The sequence below is a fragment of the Caretta caretta genome, chromosome 20 (assembly GCF_965140235.1).
Source record: "Caretta caretta isolate rCarCar2 chromosome 20, rCarCar1.hap1, whole genome shotgun sequence".
NCBI classification, from domain to species: Eukaryota; Metazoa; Chordata; order Testudines; family Cheloniidae; genus Caretta; species Caretta caretta.
This window is the reverse complement of record NC_134225.1, coordinates 20,801,911-20,815,504: the sequence shown is the minus strand read 5'-3', so window position 1 is coordinate 20,815,504 and position 13,594 is coordinate 20,801,911. Positions and strand designations below refer to the sequence as shown.

The 13,594-nt window shown below is 61.1% G+C and overlaps 1 protein-coding gene across 10 annotated transcripts in view; it reads left to right on the top strand.

The window, feature by feature from the left end:
* The window catches only part of NFIX (nuclear factor I X), a 152,094-nt gene that overhangs the window by 112,046 nt on the left and 26,454 nt on the right, over window positions 1–13,594 (top strand). For all 10 annotated transcript variants that reach the window (XM_075121458.1, XM_048831829.2, XM_048831830.2 and 7 more), the window contains 2 exons: window positions 12,367–12,429; window positions 13,210–13,284. In XM_075121458.1, coding sequence (XP_074977559.1) covers window positions 12,367–12,429; window positions 13,210–13,284 — 138 coding nt within the window. The remainder of the gene's footprint in view (window positions 1–12,366; window positions 12,430–13,209; window positions 13,285–13,594) is intronic.

The window sequence follows — 13,594 nt, the reverse complement described above, 5'->3', positions numbered from 1 at the left end:
CAGCCCCTGCCCTCGAGGCCTGGCGGGCGCCGGCGGGGTTGATCTGGGCCCGGTGGGCAGCACACATATCAGGGGTCCCGGGCCCAGGGCTGGGCCCCCAGGCAGGTCTCTGTTCCCCCGAGCCTCGCCCAGGAAACAGCAGCATCTGGGGGCCAGTGCCAGGCCCCTCTTGCGGGCAGCAACCTTTGCCCCCGTGGGTGCCAGGCAGGGTGGAGGGAAGCTTCCCCCAGAGCCCAGGAGACCTGGGCTCCTCCTGCCCCCATCACCCGCCTTCTCCACTCACCCCTTCCTGCTGCTGCCTCGCATGTGGGTCAGACCCCCAGCAAGGCTCCCCCAGCCCCACAGAAACCTGTCTGTCCAGCCCCACCTCCTGACTTCTGTCCGTCTGCCCCATGCACCCTCCAGCTCCACCCCCGGACCCTCCATCTGTCTGCCCCACACACCCCTCCAGCCCCACCTCTTGACCCCTGTCTGTCTGCCCCACACACCCTCTGTCTGTTGCTCTCTCCCTGACCCCACTCTCGGTTCTGTTTATTGGGTTGGTCCGTTGCCGCCTTTGAAATAACTTATTAAAACCGAGAGAGAGAGAAACTGGGGCTTGTTTGGGAGCTGTATTGGGGTGTGCAGGAGGCTGTATTGGGGTGTTTGGAGAGGTTGTGGGAGGCTGTATTGGGGATGTTTGGGAGCCTGTGAGGTGCAGTGTTGGGGTGTTTGGGGGTTATGGAGAGCTGTATTGGGGATGATTGGGAGCCTGTGAGGTGCAGTGTTGGGGTGTTTGGGGGTTATGGAGAGCTGTATTGGGGGTGTTTGGGGGGCTGTATTGGGGATGATTGGGAGCCTGTGAGGTGCAGTGTTGGGGTGTTTGGGGGTTATGGAGAGCTGTATTGGGGGTGTTTGGGGGGCTGTATTGGGGATGTTTGGGGGGCTGTGAGGTGCAGTGTTGGGGTGTTTGGGGGTTATGGAGAGCTGTATTGGGGGTGTTTGGGGGGCTGTATTGGGGATGTTTGGGGGGCTGTATTGGGGATGTTTGGGGGGCTGTGAGGTGCAGTGTTGGGGTGTTTGGGGGTTATGGAGAGCTGTATTGGGGGTGTTTGGGGGGCTGTATTGGGGATGTTTGGGGGGCTGTGAGGTGCAGTGTTGGGGTGTTTGGGGGTTATGGAGAGCTGTATTGGGGGTGTTTGGGGGGCTGTATTGGGGATGTTTGGGGGGCTGTATTGGGGATGTTTGGGGGGCTGTGAGGTGCAGTGTTGGGGTGTTTGGGGGTTATGGAGAGCTGTATTGGGGGTGTTTGGGGGGCTGTATTGGGGATGTTTGGGGGGCTGTGAGGTGCAGTGTTGGGGAGTTTGGGGGTTATGGAGAGCTGTATTGGGGGTGTTTGGGGGGCTGTATTGGGGATGTTTGGGGGGCTGTGTTTCTGTGGACCAGGGTGCTGTGTTTGGGGCTCTGGCTGGTGGGAGGAGTGCTGTGTTTTGGGGTGCGGGTCCAGCCCCTCCTTGTCCAATCTGACCTCCCACCTCTGCACGTTTCCCAGGCTGGGAGTGACCCGCCAGCTCGCCCTGCAGGGGGCAGCGGTCACTTCTGTTTGTCAAGCCCAAGGAGGCAGTTCTGGGGATGAGTCCCATTGGCGGGGATTGGGGGGGTCGGTCCTGAGAACACCAATTACCCAAACCCACTGCTGCCTCCCACAATGCACCGGGGCAGCCAGAGTTGTGAGCGGCCTGGGGTGGGAGAGGACCAGGCGCCGAGAGTGTTTGGGCACACGGCAACCGGGGGCGGGCTGAGGGGGCAGGGGAGCTGTGTGTCCCCAGTCGAGATCTCTGTCCCTATCCCCCCATGCCCTTGCTGCCCATCTGCCTCCAGACACCCCCTCTGGCTAGCTACCCTCGCACATCTGTCTGTATGTCTGTCCCCCCATCCCCAGACACCCCCTCTGGCTAGCTGTCCCCATGTCTGTCTGTCCCCGTACACCCCTGTCTGTCTATTCATCCATCCCCATATACATCCTCTGTCCATCCCCATACACCCCCTCTGGCTAGCTATCCTCAACACTGCTGTCTATGACAGGTTTCAGAGTAACAGCCGTGTTAGTCTGTATCCGCAAAAAGAAAAGGAGGACTTGTGGCACCTTAGAGACTAACCAATGTATCTGAGCATGAGCTTTCGTGAGCTACAGCTCACTTCATCGGATGCATACTGTGGAAAGTATAAAAGATCTTTTTATACACACAAAGCATGAAAAAATGGGTGTTTACCACTACAAAAGGTTTTCTCTCCCCCCACCCCACTCTCCTGCTGGTAATAGCTTATCTAAAGTGATCACTCTCCTTACAATGTGTATGATCATCAAGTTGGGCCATTTCCAGCACAAATCCAGGTTTTCTCTCCCCCCAACCCCACTCTCCTGTTGGTAACAGCAGTAGCAGCTCACGAAAGCCCATGCTCAAACAAACCGGCTAGTCTCCAAGGCGCCACAAGCGCTCCCCCTCTCCTTGCGAATACAGACTAACACGGCTGTTACTCTGAAACCTTTTGTAGTGGTAAACACCCATGTTTTCATGCTTCGTGTGTATAAAAAGATCTTGTGTACTTTCCACGGTGTGCATCCGATGAAGTGAGCTGTAGCTCACGAAAGCTCATGCTCAAATAAATTGGTTAGTCTCTAAGGTGCCACAAGTACTGCTATCTATCTGTCTATCCCCATACCCCCTTCTATCTATCTATCTATCTATCTATCTATCTATCTATCTATCTATCTATCTATCCCCATGCACCCCTTCTATCTATCTATCTATCTATCTATCTATCTATCTATCTATCTATCTATCTATCTATCCCCATGCCCCCTTCTATCTATCTATCTATCTATCTATCTATCTATCTATCTATCTATCTATCTATCTATCTATCTATCTATCCCCATGCACCCCTTCTATCTATCTATCTATCTATCTATCTATCTATCTATCTATCTATCTATCTATCTATCTATCTATCTATCCCCATACCCCCTTCTATCTATCTATCTATCTATCTATCTATCTATCTATCTATCCCCATGCAACCCTTCTATCTAACTATCTATCTATCTATCTATCTATCTATCTATCTATCTATCCCCATACACCCCTTCTATCTATCTATCTATCTATCTATCTATCTATCTATCTATCTATCTATCTATCTATCCCCATACACCCCTTCTATCTATCTATCTATCTATCTATCTATCTATCTATCTATCTATCTATCTATCCCCATGCACCCCTTCTATCTATCTATCTATCTATCTATCCCCATGCAACCCTTCTATCTATCTATCTATCTATCTATCTATCTATCTATCTATCTATCTATCTATCCCCATACACCCCTTCTATCTATCTATCTATCTATCTATCCCCATGCACCCCTTCTATCTATCTATCCATCCCCATACACCCCTTCTATCTATCTATCTATCTATCTGTCCCCCTACACCCCATCTCTCTCTCGCTCTCTTTTTCCATATACACCCTCTGTCTGTCTGTGTCTCTCTCTCCCAATGGGTTGGGGGATTCTCCCTCGCTGGCAGTCATTAACCCGTGCTGTGCCCTGGCTTCGTGCCCTAGGCACCCAGCTGGCCCCGGGAGCCCACAGGGACAGATCTGCCTGTCCCTGCAGAGTGGGTGGCTCTGTCTCTGCCGGGGGTTGATACAGTGGTAGCCGGGCATTGGCTGTTGCTGGGCATTGGCATGGCGGTTGCCGAGTGTTGGCGGTTGCTGGGTGCTGGTGGTTGCCAGGTGTCGGCATGGTGGTTGCTGGGTGTGGGCGGTTGCCGGACATTGGCACGGTGGTTGCCAGGCATTGATGATAGCCAGGAGCCAGTGGTTGCCGGGTGCTGGTGGTTGCCGGGTGTTGGCAGTTGCCAGGCAGCCCTGTTACCGTGCCGCCATCTTAGGCTGGCTGGGGCTGGCGGCGCGGCCTCTCACTCTGGCTCTGCCGCTGCCTCTTCCCCTTCGTCAAATGGCTGCAGCAGGCACAGGCTGCTCGTAAACCCGACTGCCAGCGGGCACCGGGCAGTGCCAAGTCTCCTCTTAAAGAGACACGCACGCCCTCCTCTCTGCTTGGGATTAGGGGCCGGCTGCAGCCAGCTGTCTGGGGGGAGCCCCCAACCTGTTCACTGGGCCGGCCGGCCGCCCTCGCTCTGCCCCCACTCACAGGGGTCCCTGGGGGCTTGGGTGCGAAGCCCCCCCATCCAGGGCTGCCCCCTTCCCCAGAGAAGCCTCTCAGGGCGGGGCTGGGCCCCCTCCTCGATTCCAGCTCCTGGGGAGGCCTGTTCCCTGGTGCCCTCTGATCCCCCGGCCCTCCAGAGTCAGAACCCAGCATCCTGGCTCCCAGCCCCACAGCTCTAACTCCAAGCCCCCGCCCCCCCACCCCCGTAGCCCCATGACGCTCCCAGAGGAGGGGTCCCCTGGCAGTGCCCTGCCCCTCGCCCTGCGTGCCAGGCTCTGGCTGCCGTGACCTGTTCCCCGACCAGGCCTGGTTACTGTGGCTGTTGGGGGGCTCACCCTGGTGGCGGGAGTGTCCAGTGCCCCACCTCCCTCCGGGCCTGTGGGCACCGCAGTACCAGCCCCCCCCACAAGGAGTGTGAGCAGTGTGGTACCAGGCCCCCCCCAGGGGTGTATGGGCAGTGTGGTACCAGCCTCCCCTGGATGTGTGGGCAGTGTGGTACCAGCTCCCTCAGGGAGTGTGAGCAGTGCGGTACCAGCCTCCCCTGGATGTGTGAGCAGTGCGGTACCAGCCCCCCCAGGGAGTGTGGGCAGCGTGATACCAGCCCCCCCAGGGTGTATGAGCAGCATTATACCAGCCCCCCTAGGGTTTGTGGGCAGCCCGGTACCAGTCCCCCCATTTATTTCCCCCAGCCATTGCCAACGGGGGAGGGGGGCGTCCTGGGGAGGGTCAGGATATCTCCCCTGCCCCATCCCACAGTCCTGCCCAGAGGGGGACCAGCCCGCCCTGCCAGGGGGCAAGCTCAGGGCAGAGGGGCACGGGGCTGGATTGAGCCCTGGGGTGGTGGGTGCTACCCTGGCACAGCACCCTTCGCTTGCCCCGCACTGGTATGAAATCCTGGGGGGCAGAGGGGATATGGAGTAAAGGCTTGGCAGCTCCTTGGGCAGTGTTTCTTTGTTCTGGGTTTGTGCTGCCCCCTGCTGAGCGGGGCGCAGGCTGTGTGTGGGGGTTCTGGGTGGTGCTGTCATACCCCTAATAAATACAGTGCCCTGCACAGCTGGGCCCCGGCCATGGGAGGCTCTGGGTGCTACTGTAATACTCCTAATAACAATAAGTTTGGGTCTGACTCAGGCTGGCGAGCATTGTTGTGTGTTGGGTCTGGGGTGCCCGGGGCGAAGCCAGGCATCGTGGATCTGGGGCAGGGAGGCCTGGCATACCAAGGTGGCGTGGGGCTGAGAGAGAGGGCAGCAGTGGGCATCTCCTCCCTGGGGTTATTATCCAGCCCCGTGCCCCTGGCACCAGGCTCACATGTGTCTGTAGGGGCGGGTAAGCCTGCTGGCTTGTTGTTGTAGTAGGGTCTCCCGGGGGCACCAGGTTGTTCACAATGGTTTGTTATTGTAGGGTCTACCGGAGGCACTGGGTTGCTCACAGTGGTTTGTTATTATAGGGTCTACTGGAGGCACTGGGTTGCTCACAGTGGTTTGTTATTGTAGGGTCTACTGGAGGCACCCTGTTGTTCACAGTGGTTTGTTATTGTAGGGTTTCCCGGGGGCACTGGGTTGCTCACAGTGGCTTGTTATTGTAGGGTCTCCCGGGGGCACTGTGTTGTTCACAGTGGTTTGTTATTGTAGGGTCTACCGGAGGCACTGGGTTGCTCACAGTGGTTTGTTATTGTAGGGTCTCCCGGAGGCACTGGGTTGCTCACAGTGGTTTGTTATTGTAGGATCTGCCCGGTGCTGGGGAAGGTGTGTGCTAGGTCCCACGTATGGCATGAAGGCACGGGCACTGCTGGGTAGGGGCAGAGCAGCAGGTTCCAGACCCCCAGGGGGCGACCCAGATGCTTGGGCCAGGAAGGGAAGGAGGATCCTGCCTCCACTGGACGCTGGCTGGTAGAGGGGCTGGTGGGGGAAATAGCAGGGACCCCCTGCTTGGGGTTTGGGGGGCTCTCCTATTACAGACGTGTCGGGGGAGCTTGTGCCACACTGGGGCTCAGGGCCAGCACTGATGGGGGCAGAGCACCCCCTGCTGAGCCCCTCCACCTCCTGGTGCCCCCTGGGGGGTTACTTGAATAGTCTCCCATCCAAACAGTGGCATAACCCCACCCTGCTTGGCTGGGAGTGCAGTTGGGATAACCCACGGCAGGGCACCATGGCCTGGCAGAAACCAGCCAGCGCAGGGGATGGGCAAGGAGGGGCTGGCCCAGCGGGGAGAGGTTTGAGCAGTGATGGGAACATCCCCCCCACCCCCCAGAGCTGGCCAGGTGGGAACCGGTGCCCCTTGGAGAGGAAAGGCCCCATGCCCCACCCCCTAGAGGGGAGAAGGGGATTTGGGAGTGGGAGGGGCAGGCCCATGCGCTCCCCCACCCTGGGCGTGTGGGGAGGCAGGGGCAGCCCCAGGGAGGGGCAGAGCCGCGAGGGATCAGGGCCCTGGGCCAGCTGGGCTGGCCAGACAATGCCTTGGCTCGTGTGACCTGGGGGCCGGGTCCAGCTGCCATCTCCCTCTCGCTTGCTTTCATCCCTGCCAAGACCCCCGCCCCCCAGCCTGCCCCGGGGTGGTGGTGGGGGCTGCATTCCGGGCCACCGGGGCTGGGCTTAAATCCTCCAGTCTTTGAGCAACCCTGGGGGGGCGGCTGACTGTCCTATGGGGAGTGTCAGGAGGCTGGTCCTCAGGGGGACAGGGGGCTGGTTTGAGGTGGGTCGGGGACCGGGGTGATTTGGGGGGGCCCCATATTCCCATGGGCTGCCAGTGTCTCCTTCCCATGCCTTCCAGATGTGGGGGAGGGGGCAACCCAGCACGTCCAGAGATTCTGGGGACCTGGCTGATGTGGGTCGGGGGCAGTTACTTCTTCCCCATAAACCCAACAGAGCTGGGGGCAGTGCTGTGGAGCCCCCAGCCCCACAGGTACAGCCCTCACAGGCCTCTCTCACTTGGGGGGCTCTGACTGTCCCAGTTTCTTTCTGGCACCTTCCCCATGGATGAGCCCCCTGGAGCAGGGAGCCGCTAGGATCCGGGGGAGCTGGCAGGGGTTTGGTTCCCTACCCCAAGGCCGGGCAGAGCTTGTGGGGGGCATTCAAATCTGGTCTGGAGTCAGGTCCATTCCAAGTGCCGCAGGCAAATGGGCGGTTTGGGGGGGTCTGCTGCAGTGCCCAAAGCGGGTCCCAGAGCCAGGCAGGTTCCCCCTCTTTGCTAAGTTCCTGCTGGAGGATGGGGGCGCTGCCAGGGTGAGCTGGGGTTAGACCGTCCAGGAGGCACCAGAGATGTCGGGGGGGGGGGGGGGAATGTGTGTGTGACGTGTGCATTTTGTGTGTGACCTGGGTGTTACATGTGTTTTGCACATCTATTGTGTGTGTATGTTCCATGACTGTATTTTGTCCATGTGTGCACGTTACAGTCATGCTGTGTGTGTGTGTGTCGTGTTACATGTGTGTCACACAAATGTTGAGTGTGCGAGGCATGGCCTGTTCCATGTGCGTAGCATGTGGGCCTGTCTGCGTGCTGTGTCCATGGCGGGTGAGAGCTGTGTGCGTCCGCTGTGCCTGTTGTGTGAGCGTAGTGAGGGCGTGTGCCTTGGGTGTGTTCACGTGTGCACTCCCTGCAGACTGGGTGGGTTAGTGTGCACATGTATATTAGCATGTCCAAGGGGGCCCATTGGGTGAGCCTTGGGGGAATGTAGGAACCAAACCCAGGCATGGGACAGGGCAAAACCCACCCGCGGTGACCCGGCCCATCCGCTCAGGCATGGGGGCTGTGGGTTGGGATTGAGGGGAACCAGGAAAGCGGAGTGTGGGGGAGCTCGGGCTGCGGGTGGTGATCGGCAGTGTGGGGGAGGTGATCGGTTGCTTGCTGGGGGGGCCATCCTCTCTCCTGAGCCCTGTGAGCTCATCTCCCTCTGCCCAGGTGTGGCTTAGCCCTACGCACCAGCTCACCAGGCAGCTCTAACCCCTTCTTTGCCGGTCTGCTCCTAGCGGGCATTTCCTAGGGCTCGTCCGGTGCTGGCCAGCATCAGAGCCGCTGGCACGGGGGTCTCTGCAGAGCCCAGAGCCTGAAGGGAGGGAGCCAACCTCGCCCAGCAGCACATCGGACAGTCCTGCTGCCTTGGCTCACCTGGCAGGACTGCAAACTCTCCACACGCTGGCTAGACAGGGACCCCTCACCCAGTGCTGAGATGCAGCCACCTCTGGGGTGGGGCCTGGGGGCTGTTTATACAGGGACCCCTCGCCCGGCACTGAGCTGCAGCCATCTCTGGGGTCGGGCAGTTGTGTATGGACATTTCTATGCATTTAAGGGTGATTGAGGCCCGCTGCTCCCATGAACCCTTTGCTGGCTCTGGAGCGTTTTCGCTCCATAGGATGCCCTTTTGCTCTCAAGTGATTTTGGATGGTGGAGGCTGATTCTATCAATGGAAGATTTGGATGGTGGAAGATTCTATCAAGAGATTAGGGATTGTTCTAGTGTCTTGCCGTTCTTACGTATTAGGTGTATTACGGTAGCACCCAGGGCCCCGTGGCGCTGGGTGCAGTACAAACTCCAAAAAGATGGTCCCTGCCCCGATCTAGGTACAAGCCCAGAGACAGCAGGTGGGGACGGAGTGATGGGTGGATGGAGGAGCCTACGGGGCCAGCTCTGGGCAGCTTGACAGCAGTGGGCTCCGCTCCCCAGCAGCCTGGCCAGTGTCGGGGCGGGGGGGGGGGGGGGTGGTTAGTCGGCGTCTCAGCCAAGGGGAGGTTGGAGGAGGGTTTGGCAGGACAAGGAGGAGCTTTGCGGGGGTTTCCAGGAGCCTCCCAGCACGAGGGGCAGTGGGAGGAAGCCCGAGGGGCTGGTCCTAGGGGGGCGCTGGAGGCTGGCAGCATGGGCCAGTTGCAGGCAGGAGTGCAGAGACGATCTGCCATGGGGCACTGGGGGTGGGGGGGGAGCAGGTTCGGCCAGGATCACACAGCCGAGCAGCTGTTGTGGAGTGCATGGAGCTGGGGGGGGGGGCTACAGTCCTGGCACCGAGAGGGCACTGCCCATGGCCAGGGAGGAGGGGGCTCCATGGCTGCCATCGCTGGCCCTTCCATCTCCGTGCCCCCCAGCCAATCACGCCCCAACTTCTGGGGCTGGCCTGGGCAGGCAGGGGCAGGGCCCAGCTAATGAGCTCTGCTGGGCAGGGAGCCCTGGGCAGGGACTGGGTGGCTGGAAAGTCTGTGCTGAGATTCGAACCTGGGCGAGCAGGGCACTATGAGCTACAGCGTGTGGGCAGCACCCCCTCGGCCTGCAGGTCATAGCCCCTATAGCGCCCCTTGGCCTGGGGCGAGTCTCCCTCCGCTCGGGGGGAGGCGGGGTTCGATCCCTGCTCTCGCCTAGGGGGAGGCTTAGGGGCAGCCCCGGCAGCCCCCTCCCGGCTCAGTCCTTCCATCACCCTTTCTCTGGGGGAGGGGAGCCCAGGGGTGGACTAGCAGGGGGCTGCAGGTCGGGAGTGAGGGGCACCAGAATCCCGGCTTAGCACTAGCTTGCATTACGGCGTCTCCGTGGATCCGACCCCCCCAGCACCCGATGGCGTCTCAGAGCCTCCTCGGGGAGAAGCTGTCACGGGGGTCGGGGGGGCCAGTAAAATCCAGCCTGGCTTACCGCCCCCTTCCGAGCACTGCTGGCGGGGGGCCGTGCTCGGCCTGTGTGGGTGAGATAAAGCAGCCGGGCATTGTAGGGGCTCTGCCAGCGGCAGGTTTGTGTTTGTTCAGCTGCTGTCTCCCGATAAGGGTTTAGTCGCTGGATAAAGGCTGGGGAGGGGGGACCTCTCCCCCCACCAGAACTGATGGAGGGAGGCGTGGCTGGGGCAGGACTCCTGGGTTCTCTCCCTGGCGCTGGGAGGAGTGGGGATGGGGTCTAGTGGTTAGAGCGGGGGACCTGGGGATCAGGACTCCTGGGTTATATCCCAGCTCTGGAGCTGAGTGTGGCCAAGCGTTAGGGGGCTGCCCCATAGCTGTTACCTGCCGGGGCCCCTGGTGGAGCAGCCTCCATCCAGCCCCTGCCCAGGCTGGGCTGAGGGCACTGAGCTCTGGGACGTCTCACAGCTCCTGGCCAGCCAGGGAGGGCACTGCCCTGCACCCCCCAAGCACTGTGAGCCCCACCCCACTGGGTCGTTAGCCAGCACTAACGAGGGCTCTGGGATAGAATCCAGGAGGCCTGCTCCCGCCCGCTGTAACCACCAGACACCCCTCCCCTCCCGGAGCTGGGGAGAGAACCCAGGAATCCTGGCTCCCCGGCCCCTGCTCTAACCACCAGACCCCACTCCTCTCCTGCAACCCAGACGCAGCGTGCCCGGCCTCTTCCACTCTGACCCCAGGCTGGCTCACTGGCCCCGGAGCTGGCGGGAGCTTGTGCCTGGGGAGGCCTCGAGAACCTGTATGTTTCCCGTGCCAGCCCCCTCCCCCCGGCCCCCCCCCCCCGCCATCGCTTTGAAGGCTGCGTTTCCCCAGTCCCAGGGCTCAGCCCCCAGCCCCGTCCGTCCCTCAGCCATGGGGCCGCAGCTAGCCGCCAGCACTAAAATGGCTGCCAAGTTTTAAGATGGCTGCCAGCAGCCGGCAGGGCCGAACGGGGAGCGGGGCCTGAGCCAGCTTTTGGGGAGCCGGGCCTTGGAGGAGATGGACCCGGGGCAGGGGGCGGCGCCCCGGCTGATGCCAGGAGGGGGGCAGAGCGTGGGCTGTTGACATAGGTAACCCGCAGGCTGGCGGCCGCCTGTGCCAAGCCGGCAAAGGAAGGCCGAGCCAATTAACTCTTTGGAGGCCTCAGGCCTGGAGGTTCCCGCTGGGCAGCCTCACGGGGCACAGCTGGAGAATCCAGGGCAGCGCCGACCTCTTGGGTCCTCGGCCCAGTCCTGTGCCCAGCGCCAGCCGCGGGGCCATGGCACCACCCTGCCGCTGAGGGGCCGCTGCCTTCGCCAGGGGATGCAGGCTGAGGAAGGGGGTCGGCACGTGGCCCATTAACCCAAGCAGAGGTTACTGCTAAATACGCATGGCACCAGAGCTGCAATGCCCGGGCAGTGTCACTGCAAAGCCCGACCGGTGCCACTGCAATGCCCAAATTGCGCCACTGCAAAGCCCAGGCTGCACCACTGCCACACCAAACTGTGTCACTGCAATGCCCGAACTGTGCCACTGCAACGCCCGAACTGTGTCACTGCAACTCCAGGGCTGTTCCACTGCAACGCCCGAACTGTGTCACTGCAGCACCCGAACTGTGGCACTGCAACGCCCGAACTGTGCCACTGCAACGCCCGAACTGTGGCACTGCAGTGCCCGAACTGTGGCACTGCAACGCCCGAACTGTGGCACTGCAACTCCAGGGCTGTGCCACTGCAACGCCCGAACTGTGCCACTTCAACTCCAGGGCTGTTCCACTGCAACGCCCGAACTGTGTCACTGCAACGCCCGAACTGTGCCACTGCAACTCCAGGGCTGTTCCACTGCAACGCCCGAACTGTGTCACTGCAACTCCAGGGCTGTGCCACTGCAACGCCCGAACTGTGCCACTGCAACGCCCGAACTGTGTCACTGCAACTCCAGGGCTGTGCCACTGCAACGCCCGAACTGTGCCACTGCAATGCCCAAACTGTTCCACTGCAATGCCCAAACTGTGCCACTGCAACTCCAGGGCTGTGCCACTGCAACTCCAGGGCTGTTCCACTGCAACGCCCGAACTGTGTCACTGCAACTCCAGGGCTGTGCCACTGGAACACCTGAACTGTGCGCCTGCAGCGCCGGGGCTGTGCCCTGATGTGCAGTAGGGGTGGAGGGGGGTGGCTGCGATGCCCAGTGTTGGGGGGCCATCAGTGGGGACTGGAAACCAGGTGGAAAATGAAGGGGGAGGGCTGAGCAGCGCTACGAGAGCCCCGAGGCCGCCCCGGGTCCAAGGCTGCGGGGGGGGGGAGGGGGGAAATGGGGAGGGGCCATGGCTCTCCTGGGTGCACCTGGCGCACTGTTCTGAAGGTCAGTTTGGGACAAACTTCGGGGAGGGTCCGGGGTGGGTCTGGGTTTGTTGTTCTCTGTTATGGTAACGACACAGACCCCCTCCAGGATCGGGCCCCCTGTGCCGGGCACAGCCCAGAACCTCACCAGGATCGGGCCCCCCTTGCCAGACGCTGCCCAGCTCCTGATGTCGCTCTCTGTTTGTGTGTTACAGAATCCGGACAATCAGACAGTTCAAACCAGCAAGGAGATGTGGACATCAAACCACTGCCCAACGGTGAGAGGTCCCCCCAGCTCCCCATGGTGCCCCCCAGCCCCCCATCAAACCACTGCCCAACGGTGAGAGACCCTCCCAGCCCCCCATAGTGCCCCCCATCAAACCACTGCCCAACGGTGAGAGACCCCCCCAGCCCCCCATGGTGCCCCCCAGCCCCCCATCAAACCACTGCCCAACGGTGAGAGACCCTCCCAGCCCCCCATGGTCCCCCCCAGCCTCCCATCAAACCACTGCCCAATGGTGAGAGACCCCCCTGAGCCCCCCATGAGCCCCCACAGCCACCCCACAACCTCCCATAGCCCCCCACAGTCTCCCCATAGTCCCCCCAAAGCCTCCATCTCCCCATCCCCCCATCAAACCACTGCCCAAGGGTGAGAAACCCCCACAGCCCCCCATGAGCCCCCATAGCCCGCCACAGCCCTCATCTTCCCATCCCCCTATCAGACCACTGCCCAACGGTGAGAGACCCTCCCAGCCCCCCATGGTGCCCCCCAGCCCCCCATCAAACCACTGCCCACTGGTGAGAGCCCCTCACAGCCCTCTGTCTATCCCCCCTATTCCCTCTCCCAAGATCGAAAAGCATCCGCAGAGCTGTGGGGAGTCCAGGGCTTGGCTAGCAGGGGCTGCGGGTCGGGAGTGAGGGGCCCCGGTAGAGCTGGGGGGGCAAGTCTGGGCTAGCAGGGGCTGCAGCTCGGGAGTGAGGGGCACCAGCTGAGTCCATCACCTTGCTCCGTGCCCCGATTGCTGCCCCGCTGACGCCCGTCTCCTCCCTCCCTTCAGGGCATTTGACTTTCCAGGACTGTTTTGTGACGTCGGGCGTCTGGAACGTGACAGAGCTGGTCCGAGTCTCCCAGAGTGAGTGGTGGGCCCGGGGGGCGGGGGAGCTGCCATAGATTCCCCCCGGGGTTCCTTTCTCCTCCTTGTCCGTCTCCAGGGGGTTGGCTAGAGAGGCTGGCATGGGTTGCCCATGATGGGTGCCCAGCTGGCACAGGACGCCCATGGCAGGGTATGGGGACGCTGGCCAGCTCGGCTGGAGAATCATGCTCTGCTCCCTGTCTCCGTCTCGCTCCTTCAATCTATTTCCCCCTTGCCCTGCGCCCCCCAATCTCATTCAGCTCCCCCTGGGGAAGTGGATCCTAGGGGGGTTGGTAACGGCCGTGACACG